Raw genomic sequence first — 13,643 nt, forward strand, 5'->3', positions numbered from 1 at the left:
AACAAGTGAGAACACTATATGAAGTCTGTAGAATGAGATAATTGAATTTTAGTGACGAGAGGTCAGGACAGTCGATCAGTGAAATAGGGGAGACTTTAACTAATAAACTGTACTAATTGGCTCAACCAAAATTTTTGAAAAATTTATGGTAAAAAGATATATGAGTCTAGTTTCGGGGAAAATTTACGGATCTAAATTTCGAGTTTGTAGCTAGAGTTATAATTAATTTAGTAACAGTGAAATAACTTTTAAAAGTAAATTTTTATGCCCCGAACTTTTAAAGTAACGCCTCATGCTCGACTCCAAAAACTGTCTCGGGTAAGGGGTGTTTCATTAGGGTTGAATTAGGAAAGATCCTTGGTTCTTTCCTTGTTTGGTAATGCCACACCACCAAAAATATGGATGGTAAACTGCTTGTGTGGTCAATAATCCGTTTCATGTCATACATTCTCATTGTACGAGGTTGTTATATCTTGGTGACCTCTTAATGGTCCTTCTAGAGGCCAAAAGCGGGTGGTCTATTAAGGAAAAAAAGTTCTACCCATAACCTTTCTCTAAGTCGTAAATCGAAGAAATAACGTGTTTAAATACATTCAAGCTCACATACCCTTAATTATTACAGTAACAACAATATCAATTAAATTAACTATGAATTATATGCAATGGCAAAGCTTTTTTGTGCTCTTGGATTAGATCCCAATTTAAAGCAAGCAGTTGTTGCATCTTACAACTGAGAGTTTCCCTTCCTTATATAGAGAAGGAATTTTGGATAAGATGGAATCTGATTCATGACTCATACAGACAATAATGCATAAGAGGACTATGACACATCAAACTTTATCAAAAGTAAAGTTTAATAATTTACAAGAGGACGATGACTCACTCATACTTTAGTAAAGTAAAGCACAATAATTTATAAGAGGACAAAAGACTTTTTAATCAGCCTCTCTCAATCAGTGTCATAATCTGTGATGCAATTTAACAAAGAAGAAATAGAGTTCCTTGGCATGATTATCAGAGACGGCAAGTATCAACCCAATGCAAGCATTGCTGAAGAATTGAAAATATTTCCAGCTGAAAATCTTTCCAAAAAACAAGTTCAACAATTTTTGGGAATTGTAAATTATCTTAGAAATTTTGTTCTTTCTCTTCTTTTCTTCTTTAGCCCTGTAATACTTTAGCTCCAGCTGTTCAATTCTTTCTTCCAAGTAGAATCAGATTATCATTATAATAAAGTCAAATGCAATTAACAAGTCCAGGGTATGTAAATGAATCTATAATAATTGCTGAAATCTCAAAGGGATGACTACTAGGATTTTATGTTGTCTCGCACTCCCTATGGCTTGAATATTCTTTGTATCTCGAACCAAAAGAATATTATTTGTATCAGAATATAAAAGTATTCAAAGATAAGAAAAGAAAAAGGGCCAATAAGTTTGACTTTCTTAGGTTTGATTCCTAGCAATGAAAAAGGTCATTTTCTTACCAAATTCATGTCCTTTTAAGTCTATAAACGGCAGATTTATATATATAATTTTGTTAAAATAGGAGTATTTTTCTTAAAATTTGAAATTTAATTTCTCTATTTTCCAAATTTTAAAATTTAGGTCTAATTATTTTTTGTTAAGTTTATTGATTTGACATTTGAAATTAAAAAAATTCACTTGATAATCATGTTATTAAGAAAGAACTTTAATTTAACAAAAGAAAATAACTTTAAAATTTAAAAAATAAATGAAGTAAATTTTTAAAAAATTTTGGGTTGATGGGTTTGAAATTTGGTTTGATTAGAATAGATAAGATTATGTTGGATTTTGTGAATGATAAAGATGGGAGAGTGAATAATAAGAATTTCATTATGTGAGTAAAAGCAGTATCCATGTTGTTGCTTATGGATATTATGATATATGTGGACTTAAAATCTTTAAAAATGATAACTAATTACGATCAAATTAATGGAGAGATTATTAGTTCACAATTACTACAAGCAAAAGCCCTGTTTTGAGGAATAATGACACATAAAACATGTAGAAAATACAACATCTTTTACCTACCTTCTATGAGAAGTTGCAGCCGAAAAATTTCTGAGCTTCTTCCTGGAAAAAATGCGAAGAGCTGACCCTAGTATTGGCCAACTTGTAATTATGGCAATGTAAACTAGTAACCACACCGATTTTCCGTTTTTTCGGAATAGAAGATGATTCAACCATCTTTTTGATGCAGCAATCACATCAAAACACTTGATCCGTTGCAGGCTTGAACATTCTCCTGATACTTCACCACCACTGCCTGCAACATCTGACTTTGCTTCTGTCTGCTGCTGTGTTTGTTCCGTTCCTAAAACAGTTTTATCTTGAATACTCCCCAACCCCGTAAAGTGTTCGACTGATTTATTTCCTGCATGCGCGCTACCGACTGCAGCCACCATTCCATCTTCTCCGACGTTTACATAAGGACCCTGATCAATCGATGATTCGATTGACGCCTTCTGCTCTGTAATCTCAGTCTGCAAATGCAGCAGCTACTTCATAACCCTAGCAATGCACATTTAAATGAAATGAACATAAAATAAAAGCAAACCTTCTTTTTGTGCATATGTGAACTAGAGTGTAGGACACCAAGAAATTCGTCAGTGGCCCTCACCCACCTGCATGATTAAAAGAAAGAAAGTACGTGTCAGAACAGGTCTGCCTTTCGATGTCTTAAAAGAATTACATATCAACAACATCCATGACACCTCAAAGAAACATTGAAGCACGTGGTTGGAGTTCCCTCTCAATTTCAGTTAAGGGGTTTCATAAATGACGGCAGTAATCAAATAATAACATCAAAAAAACAGCCACCAGGACTACTTGGATTGAACTAAATAAATTTCTTGAACTTCTTTTATCAAGGGAAGGCTGATTTATAGCATCAATAGATTTGACATATGTAGGAATATTCTGTAAATATTTTAGGAATATTTTGTAGATATTTTTTTATTAAAATCCCTTATTTTAAGGGATCATATCTCCTATTTAGTATCTTTCCTAACTTAGAGTTTCCTAAAGTAGTGTCATAGGTTGTATATAAAAACTCTGATTTATGTTCTATTTAATATATAATACTCTGATTTCTACATGGTATCAGTTTAGGTTACGATTTCTTTTTCAACCTAGACCATGTCCGAAACTCCTTCTCCTACTTCGGAGATTACTTCAAATCCAGAAAATTTTTCTGGTTCCGATGCTCCATCAGATTCGTCTGGTCTGACTATCACCTGCCATCGATTGAATGGCAACAATTTTCTTGAAGGGTCTTGTGAAGGTAATCTGGTCATAAAAGATCCAGAAGGTAACCTTTCTTCTACTGCATTTTTCTCCTCCCAATTGACTCCTAATTGGATCCTCGATTCTGGTGCTACGGATCATATGACTGGTAACAAGGCATTGTTTCACAATTTTTCCATACCTTTGGTAAAGCTGTCAAAACGGCTGATGGTACCTTGTGCAAAATAGAGGGACATGGCACTGTTATTCTCAATGAACAGATTGCACTTAAAAATGTTCTCTTTGTACCAAATCTGGCGTGCAATCTCATCTCTGTTAGTAAATTGTCCACAGACTTGCACTGCTCTGTAATTTTAATGATCGTGATTGTACTTTGCAGGCACTGAACTCGAAGAAGATGATTGGTAAGGCCAGCTTGCATAATGGTCTCTACATCCTCCCTACCTCTCCTAAAATCGAGATCTCCAAGTCATTTACCGCTTTAGGAAAAGTTGATACTGTTATGTTATGGCACTTTCGTTTAGGCCATCCTAGTTTCCAATACCTTGCAAAATTGTTTCCTGCTCTATTCATTAATAAAAGGCCTAATTCTTTTTCTTGCAAAGTTTGCTGTCTTGCCAAACATACTAAATCATCTTATTTTCCTTCTACATACAAGCCTTCTTACCCTTTTGCTTTGATCCATAGTGATATTTGGGGCCCTTCTCGGGTGAAGAATGCTGATAATTGTAAGTGGTTTATCACTTTTATTGATGATCACAGTAGGATAACTTGGACTTATTTGCTGAAAGATAAATCTGAAACTGCTAGTGTTTTTGTGCAATTTTATAACATGGTTCTCACTCAATTTGGGTCTAAAATCCAGCTTTTTAAATCTGATAATGGCAGTGAATTTTTTACTAGGTCTTTAGGTGATTTTTTTAAGGAAAAGGGCATAGTTCAGATTAGTTCTTGTGTTGGAACCCCACAGCAAAACGGCGTTGCCGAAAGAAAAAATAGGCACCTTCTTGAAGTTACTCGTTCTCTTCTATTTACCACTAATGTTCCTAAATATTTGTGGGGGGAAGCCTTATTAACTGCCACATATTTAATCAACCGGATGCCTAGTAAGGTTTTAAAATTTCAAACGCCTCAATCTATATTTTTGCAGCACTTTCCTCATTTTAAGCCTATCTCCTCCATTCTGCCACTTAAAATTTTTGGCTGCACTGTTTTTATCCAAAATATTGCTCCTAATAAGTCCAAGTTAGATCCTAAGTCTTTAAAATGTGTATTGGTTGGGTATTCTTCACTTAAGAAGGGTTATAAATGCTATCATCCTCCTAAACGATTTTTCACCACTATGGATATAACATTTTATGAGCAGAATTCCTATTTCACTCAGGCTGAAATTCAGGGGGAAACATGGAGTGATTTTCAGCCACAACAGGTATCTCCTTCTAATCTTCATTCTCAACCTTCAGAATTGCCATCTTGTTCGCCATTACCTGCAGATCTGTCACCTGTGAATGCTCCCATTGATTCTCCTGTAGTACCTATGACTAATTCACCTACACCCACTTTAAACACTCTTCCTGAAAATACACCTACTCCAATTGACAGTCTTCAAAAAACACCATCACCCAAACAGCTTCGTGTCTACACAAGAAAAAGAAGACATATCCCTGAGACTGTTTTGCAATCTGATTCTTGCCGAGAATTGGATTTGGGTCCAGTTGCCGAAATGGAAGAAGAAATCAGTAAGTCCACTACTCTAGATGACTTTCCTATTGCTATTAGAAAAGGGGTTAGACAGTGCACCAAGCATCCTATTGAAAAATTTACTGGTTATAATTCATTGATGCCGTCTTTTCAAGCATTTACAGCAACTTTGGATAAAGAACAGGTTCCCACAAGCATAGCTGAAGCTCTAAAGGATCCAAAATGGAGAAGGGCTGTTGAAGAGGAAATTTGTGCACTAGAGAAAAATGCTACTTGGACCATTACAGACCTTCCTTAAGGAAAAAGGCTGTCGGCTGTAAATGGATCTTTGCTGTAAAGTATAACTCCAATGGCAGTATCCAACGATACAAAGCTAGACTAGTGGCCAGAGGTTTCACGCAAACATATGGGATAGACTTCACAGAAACTTTTGCACCTGTGGCAAAGCTTAACACTATTCGAGTACTCCTAAGTTTGGCTGTAAATTGCGATTGGAAATTACACCAACTTGATGTAAAAAACGCATTTCTTAATGGCAAGCTTGAGGAAGAAGTCTATATGCAATTGCCACCTGGCTCAAAGTCTATTGAAGGTAGCAACAAGGTTTGCAAGCTCAACAAGTCTCTATACGGGTTAAAACAATCACCCAGAGCTTGGTTCGAGAGGTTCACTAAAGTCATTCTTCAAAATGGCTACAAGCAGTCCCTTGCCGATCATACGCTTTCATCAAGGTAACTTCTACAAATAAGAAAGCTATCCTAATTGTGTATGTGGATGACATCATTCTTACTGGAGATGATGAGGAAGAGATTAGCAATTTGAAGAAGTTGTTAAACAGGGAATTCGAAACCAAGGACTTGGGAAAGCTAAGGTATTTCCTAGGAATGGAGGTGGCAAGATCAAAAGAAGGACTTGTGATCAACCAGAGAAAGTATGTACTTGATTTACTCAAAGAAACTGGTTTTCTTGGCTGTAAGCCGGCTGATACACCAATGGAGGCAAACTTGAGATTCAATAAAGAAGATGAGTCCTTAGTAGACAGAGAGAAATTTCAAAGGTTAGTTGGGAAACTAATCTACTTATCCTTGACAAGGCCAGATATAGCTTTTCCCGTAAATGTGATAAGTCAACACATGACTAATCCTACTGAAGAGCATATGGCAGCAGCAAATAGAATTCTCAAGTACTTGAAGAAAACTCCAGGACACGGCTTAATGTTTAAGAAGACACAAGACAGAACTGTTAAGATTTTTACAGACTCTAGTTGGGCTGGAGATCTCACTGAAAGAAGATCCACTAGTGGGTACTGCACTTTTGTTTGGGGTAACCTTACAACTTGGAGAAGTAAGAAACAATCTGTTGTTTCAAGAAGTAGTGCTGAAGTTGAATTTAGAGCACTAGCTTTGGGGATATGCGAAGGAATTTGGCTACTTAAATTACTAAAAGAACTTGGCACAAATCAGGAGGATCACTTTGAAGTTTTGTGTGATAATCAATCTGCCATTCAGATTGCCAAGAACCCAGTTCAACATGACCGAACAAAGCATGTTGAAATTGATAGGCATTTTATTGCTGATCAAGTCAACAAAAAGACAGCCACTCTTTCTTACATTCCTTCAGAAGGACAGATTGCAGACATTCTTACCAAGGCTTTGCCAAAACCTGTGTTCAATAAATTCCTATTCAAGCTGGGATTATACAATGTATATTCTCCAGCTTGAGGGGGAGTGTAGGAATATTCTGTAAATATTTTAGGAATATTTTGTAGATATTTTTTTTATTAAAATCCCTTATTTTAAGGGATCATATCTCCTATTTAGTATATTTCCTAACTTAGAGTTTCCTAAAGTAGTGTCATAGGTTGTATATAAAAACTCTGATTTATGTTCTATTTAATATATAATACTCTGATTTCTACAACATATTATACTGGTTAGTTATGTACTAATGTGAAGCTATAAATTACCATAGTCTAGATCCAGTTATTCCCTCAAAAAATGCGAGATGTCCTCCATGTTTTATGGTGGCCAACACAATATTTTTATTTGCCCTGTTAAAGACAGAGTTGAAAGGTCAGTTGCCCAAAATAACACAAGAAACTCAAAGATAACGTTCAGTAGCCTGGTTACAGGAGCTCCACCTGCATTCATCCCAAGGAATAGCTTCTCTCGTACAGACCGGATCATCTAGAGCACTGATACAGAGCAATGGCACTGACACATTTAACACATAAGGAGTGCTGGTAGAACGCCTATAGTATGTATCCACAGTCTGAGAAAACAGTATGATACTTTTGGAAACTCATAATATGCCGGCAAAGAAGAAACAATGGATAAAGTTCCAGATGGTACCTCAAATTTTCCAACAAAGCAAGTAGCGAAGTTGTCAAAATCTCGAATTGAACGTGACTATTGAAAGCCAAGAGGATAACCATTAAAGTGTAAGATTTAAGCAAGAGAAGCAGAACAAAGCAATTTGAATGAAAATTAATAACATCATGAACATGCTGTACTAGCAATAAACTTAATAGTGCGGGTTGTAAAAAGGAAAGCAAAGGTGATTCAAAGGCATCCAAACTTAATAGTCCAAACTTCCCTTGAGGTAAGAAACAAATCATTCAAGTATGCTTAATTCTACAAGAAATCATGCTCAATGTTTTCATGTGGAAACTATCCAGGACTGGCCTGGCAGAAGGAAGGATAAGAAACATAACATATATCAATCTCTAGGTTAGATATTTTAGTGTTAATTTTTGCAAGATGAAAGCAAAATGAGGAACCTTTTATCTCCTTACAGCTGTATGAGAAACAACAGAACAGCATTTCATCTTCAGATCTATTATAACTATAGTAGTGACGCATCCCAAACAAAAGGTGGTCCTCATATAAAAAAAACTAACCTTTTTTATTCCTTCCCAATTAGCCAACCGAGAATAGCAAGGCTCATGCCTACAATAAACATGTGGGGTCATATCAACTCTAGGAAACTAATATATAAAATCTATTACTACTTCATCAATTGAGACATGTCCAAGAACCCCATTCTCCCCACAAAGAAAACAGAAACAGGTATTATAGGTACTGTAAAGCTCCAAAGGGTAAAAGAATTGGAACAGAAACCAGTTACTAGGTACACTATTCCTGAGGCCTCACTCTGTATGCCTCCTCTGAAAAGAACAAAAAGGTTCTAACAGTTTTGAGTTTCAGACAGCAAAGACCTGCATTTAGGCCTAAAATCTGACGAGTTATTTGAGGAAAGCAAAACAGACATACAATTTTGCATAACCTTGAAGGCCAATTGTAAGGGCTCTATCATATAACTTCTGAAGTAGCCTGCGGCATATAAACCTATCACCAATCTGCAGAAGATGTAAAATTAAATGAAAGAAAATAACCAAATGATGAAGAAGAATTGCAGATTCATATGGATGATCACATATCCTGCTACGATGTCAAAGAACTAGTAACTTAATATGGCTAAAGCAGGTATACCATCATAACTAATTTAACTTCCAACACCAGCTCCTGAATAAGGAATACTTATAAACATAAATCTATATATTCACATCACAATAAGTCAAAAACTTCTAAGAATTAGCAAGTGAATGGAAAACGTAGGATGTCATGGAAGATGGGTAAGAGTTCATTTGAGAGCTAATGTATTAGTTGGAAGTTTTTGCTGCTAGAATTGAGCACGGAATTGATTGAAACAAATAGATTTAGGTTCTGTTAAGTTTCTTTGCCAAGGCTAGAAAGTTAGTTTTATCTTCGAGAGCTTAGCATGTGTCATTTCAACTCCAACTGAAACAATATGAGTGTTTTTTTTCTTCTTCTTTTTGTGGTTCCTAGTTAATTTCTTGCTGTATCTTAGCATCATTAGATAATTGGTTCTATTTATAACCTTGGGGGTCAAGAATTAATACTCAATCAATAGCATGTGCATAAAAGGGAGGTCCTAGTGAGGGAATCATTAACACTATAAACCAATCAAATTATTATCAATATAAACCAAAACAAAGAATGCATGAAAATGCATTTCACTTCATCTCAATTTCAACAAATTACAAAGACATAAGCCTAAAAGATTAAGAACAAAGATAATTAAAAATTAGCAGTTAAGGAATAATGGAGATATGAGAAATTTATTTATTGGAAGAGAAAAAAATATGAAGAATAATACAATGGCATACTCTGAAGATTCAAACTAGCAACTAACAAATAATGAAACTTTGAAAATTTTCTTCCATAAAACATAGGCCACTTGAAACCTGAAACTAATAGCTAGATTTTGGTATAGATAAAGCACTAACCAAAAGGTCCCATGGGGAGCAAATAGCCACTGCTCCAGCTACTGGTACTTTCTCTCTATCCTCTCCAAGATATTTCACCTGTTGGAAATGATTGATACTACGATGTCAAAGGTAAATATGATGTTGGTATAAGTTATAATTCAAGGTAACAAAATGTAACATAAAGTGGCATGGTTAAGCAAACTGCCTATTGGCTAATCAAAAGAAAAAAAAAACAGAAGTAAATACACGAGAGTGTATGCACACACAGAAACAGAAACATATATGTATATATCCAAATTGCCTAAAAAACACTACTTTTATGTGGACAGCAGAAGGCATAGGACCATTTATAGGACCAGTAACATGGACTTAAGCCAACTTATTCTAATCTAAATAAGCTGAAACGTGGAGATTTACAAGAATCCAAAATGCATCTATTTGATTCTTGTAAAAGGAGAAGGAAATATCCAATAGATCACTGGTGAAGAACTAGCATCTAACATAGACAAGACCAGTTGGTAGATGCACGGGAGAGGTAGATAATGCAATAAATTTCGTAATAAAACTTTTGTACCAAACAAATAAGAAATACAATGTCAAAGAAATTCAGACCAAGTAACATACCAGAATGTTGGCACCAATGCTAGTTCCAATAGCAAATAAAGGAGCCTTCGGATACTGATGATGAAGATAATCAATGACGACTCGGGCATCCTCTGTCCAGCCAGCATTATAAAAGCAATCAGACTGCAAAAGTGTTATTACAAAATACAACATTAAAAGAAATAGATCTATTTCACATTAACAATGTTAAATTGTATAAAAAATTATGAAGAAATTATTAATAAGAACAGAATGGTTAAGCGATGACTAATCTTTATTTAACTACAAGATAGCTCTTAACATCTGAAAATTGCCAGAGGAAGTACAAGAAGACCTCAGCTTTTAACCAATACACTATAGTTTTCATCCATGCATACTTGTTCCTTGGAGCATGGCATACAGACATAGCCAAATACATCTCACCAATCAACTACCAGTCAAAGATCTAGGTCACTGTATTAGTTCTTAATAGAGGAACTAAATGAATTTTTAAAAATAAAACAAAATAACTAAAAATAAAGCACCACAATGTAATGTGCCACAAATAAAAAATGCAACCAGTTTTATTTTACTCGGACTCGGAGTTCAGTGTTATATACAGGTATGGTCAACTTTTTCTAATTATTTCCAAATATTTGGAAGGTTATACCTCCATACCTACATTTATTGAATATCATCAGAAATAGGTATTTTAAGGAACATGAAAAGTCTGCAAAACATAGGCCTAATTAATTTATCATTATCAGGTTAAATACCCAATGTTCTGTCCTTTTTAATTAAATTATTACTACCTTTAGATCAACCTCCAGAAACTTAATTGTTTAAAAAGCTCATCAGTTAAACAAAAAATCAAAGTATTTTTCGATGTCGATTGATTTCACAGACCAATAGAATATAATTATAGGAAGTTCAATGTCCATCATGCAAGATAGATTACTTAGGCAAAATTCTAACTCAAACAGACCAATAAAAAAACGAACACATAAAATACAAGTTTAGTGAGCTAAATGTAGGAGGGAAATAAAAGAAAAAGAACAGCTCACAGTAATTGAAACACCACCCAGTCCTCGGTGGTTGCTAACTACAACATTCCATCCATGTTTTGCCAATCCAAATGCAAGGTGCTTAATGTACTGCAACAAGAATTATATCAAGAAAATTGTAATTTAGTAAACTATATTCCACAACAATCTCTTTCCCATATTTAACCTATGTGTCATTAATTAGTATATGCAATTCTTTAAGTGATTAGTAAGTGGAACAGGGAAGAATTAAATCGGCATCAATAGCAACAATTTTTTCTTAACCAGCCACTACATATAGGCAGTAAACTTGCAAAAGAAAGAAAAAAGAAGCAGCAGCACTAAATATACCTAACAAAAAGAACCATGCGCAAAATCGATATATACAGTCATTAAAGCATATTCCATAAGCAATAAGTAAGAAACCAGCAAAGCCTAAAACAAAATCAATTTATTAGGCCTATCTATTACTAGGCAACTGAATTTTGAGACAGGATAGACATTTGCAAGTTCTAAATTGAGATCCTCATAAGCCCGTCAGCTATCTACTACCTATCCTTCACCTCTAACTACTCATTGTACTCTTGAAGTTTCTATGCATAACCATCCAACTATCCTAGTTGGATTTTTCATTTGTCCAAGTTCAGCAAAAGTTGATACAAAGAGCAGCTAGAAACAAGAAAAGAAGAGTAGTAAACATTTAACTTACTGAAGAAGTAGAATCACTTGTTAAGCCAGGAATGACAACCACCAAAGGTGTAGTGTCTTCCTTGGAGATAGTATGATTCACTTCAAAGGCACCTCTTGAAACTGTACAATTGTCAAACACATCAAAAGTAAGAGCTTTTTATAACCCAAAGTAAGAATTTTTCTAGTAGTTATTATGTCTATCATAATATCATCAAAAGTTTTGCACTTACTATCAGAACTTGTAAGCCAATCTAGAGCTATGGTTCCACCATCAGAAGCATGAAAAAGTTGTCTGAGGAAACAGAGGTCTTTGTGAGATAAAAAGCACATGGGCCAATATATATATATATATACTCTAAATCCAACATTATAAAGATAAGAAAAATTTTAGGACCTGCGGTAGCTGAAAGCAGGAGGGTTCCCGAAGAAATTGAGAAAAGTAGTCTGAAAATGAGGACTTGATAACCACGGTGTTGCTAAATACCTGCAATAATTTACCAAATCACCGCCCCCCCCCCAAAAAAAAAATCATGATTGAAAGTGAAAGAAAACAAATTTGTGGGTAAACTAGAAAAAGAAGGAAAAACGGTACCTGCCATGAAGGATCTTGCACTTGGAAACGACGCCATGGTAGATATGGGAAGTGGGGTGAAAGGTCAAAGCAACGGGAGCACCTCGGAATCCACTGAAAAAGTCTTGGAAGAAATGAAATTCCAGGAAATTGTAAAGGAAAACTACCCAAATCACCATAAACGCAATTACATAATGCAAAATAGGAATCAAACAAAGGGCACGGAATACTTCTTTATATGCATTGAGGTATGATTCATCCCATGAAATCGACCAATCCATTTGACTAAAATTTGGAGAAAACATGAATGGTTAAATCAAAAAGAAACTTGAAATTGGGGAAGAAGCAGTGCATTCAGAAATTGGAAAAAAAAAAGTTGCCTTTCTTTTTTAATGGTTTTCCAGAATTAATGGAGAGAGGGAAAGTAGGAGAAAATTATGGTGAAAATTTCTTTGGGGTTTCGGTTTTCTGTTTGGGTGAAGAAAAAAAAATGATGACAGTTGAGAGTTTGGTGAGTGAATTTATGTCAAAAAAAAAAAAACAACTAATGACAAGGTAAAAATGGTTCAACACAATGCTTGGTATAAATAAAATATAATGAGTACAGCCAGAGCTGCTCATGGGCCTGGCGGCCCGGCCCGGCCTGACGGCCCACCCGAAATATGAGAGGGTTTGGGTAAAAATATAGGCCCGAAATATGGGCTTGGGCAAAAAAATGAGGCCCGATTTAAAAACAGGCCGGGCCTCGGGCACCACTTTTTGGCCCGGGCCCGGCCCAGCCCGGCCCGAATATAATAAATATATTTTTATTTTTATTTTTTTAATTTTAAAATACTTTTAAAATACTTTTTTTAAATTTTTTAATTTTAAAATATTTTTAAAATACTTTTTAAATTTTTTTTAATTTTAAAATATTTTTAAAATACTTTTTTTTTAATTTTTAAAATAAATTTTTGGTATTTATTTAAAAAACGGGCTGGGCCAGGCCGGGCTCGGGCTTATGAATTTTTTACCGGGCCAGGCTTAGGCAAAATTTCAGGCCCATATTTCGAGCCGGGCCTGGGACCCGGTTGAAACTTTTTCCTGGGCCCGGCCCGGCCCATGAGCACCTCTAAGTAGAGCCATAACAACAATGCTGATATAGCAGCCAACCTCAAATTATAATAGAAATAAGTTGCTTACCAGGTTCTGAGTGAGTTTTTCGTTCGGCTATAAGTAACAGCCGAGCCTTTCCACCATAGTTGCTTAGGGAGACCATCAAGATGTCCCCATGGAACTAACTTTGATGGTCATAGTTGGCAGCCTTTTTTTTTGTGAAAAACAAACAAACAAAGATTAAGTAAAATTAATCAAAATCACCACTAGTTTCATCTTGATTTAGAACTTTTAAGATATTATCGGGACTTCATCATAAACTTATAGGCATGTCCTCTCATCTAAGCTCAATTTAGTCAAATAGTCGGCAAGTATATTATCTACTTTGGGAACATGTCAAA

At 35.1% G+C, this 13,643-nt stretch overlaps 1 protein-coding gene and 1 long non-coding RNA gene across 2 annotated transcripts; one reads left to right on the forward strand and one right to left on the reverse strand.

Annotated features, from left to right (window-relative positions):
* Window positions 1–1,923: 1,923 nt before the first annotated feature.
* LOC107910493 (embryogenesis-associated protein EMB8) lies at window positions 1,924–12,704 on the reverse strand. The gene is made up of 14 exons (XM_016838347.2): window positions 12,169–12,704; window positions 11,971–12,060; window positions 11,807–11,868; window positions 11,596–11,696; window positions 10,908–10,997; window positions 9,886–10,008; window positions 9,280–9,357; window positions 8,243–8,328; window positions 7,870–7,918; window positions 7,322–7,378; window positions 7,111–7,241; window positions 6,937–7,020; window positions 2,581–2,647; window positions 1,924–2,506 (listed from the first exon to the last, which is right to left on the reverse strand). Exons 1-14 carry the CDS (start codon window positions 12,450–12,452, stop codon window positions 2,051–2,053), a joined length of 1,758 nt encoding a protein of 585 aa, XP_016693836.1. The 5' UTR covers window positions 12,453–12,704; the 3' UTR covers window positions 1,924–2,050.
* LOC121214597 (uncharacterized) lies at window positions 2,738–3,873 on the forward strand. Its single transcript, XR_005910167.1, has 2 exons — window positions 2,738–3,333; window positions 3,649–3,873. It is a non-coding gene; the product is annotated as an uncharacterized lncRNA (long non-coding RNA).
* Window positions 12,705–13,643: the final 939 nt, after the last annotated feature.

Source organism: Gossypium hirsutum, chromosome D02 (assembly GCF_007990345.1).
Source record: "Gossypium hirsutum isolate 1008001.06 chromosome D02, Gossypium_hirsutum_v2.1, whole genome shotgun sequence".
Taxonomy (NCBI): domain Eukaryota; kingdom Viridiplantae; phylum Streptophyta; class Magnoliopsida; order Malvales; family Malvaceae; genus Gossypium; species Gossypium hirsutum.

Bases quoted from the DNA above. Each gene is read 5' to 3' on its own strand.
- LOC107910493 (XM_016838347.2), bottom strand. From the start codon at position 12,452: ATGTTTTCTCCAAATTTTAGTCAAATGGATTGGTCGATTTCATGGGAT. The intron at 12,061-12,168 runs GTACCGTTTTTC...AAATTATTGCAG, and splicing joins TGCAAGATCCTTCATGGCAG to GTATTTAGCAACACCGTGGT. The intron at 9,358-9,885 runs GTATGTTACTTG...CATTTCCAACAG, and splicing joins GCATTGGTGCCAACATTCTG to GTGAAATATCTTGGAGAGGA.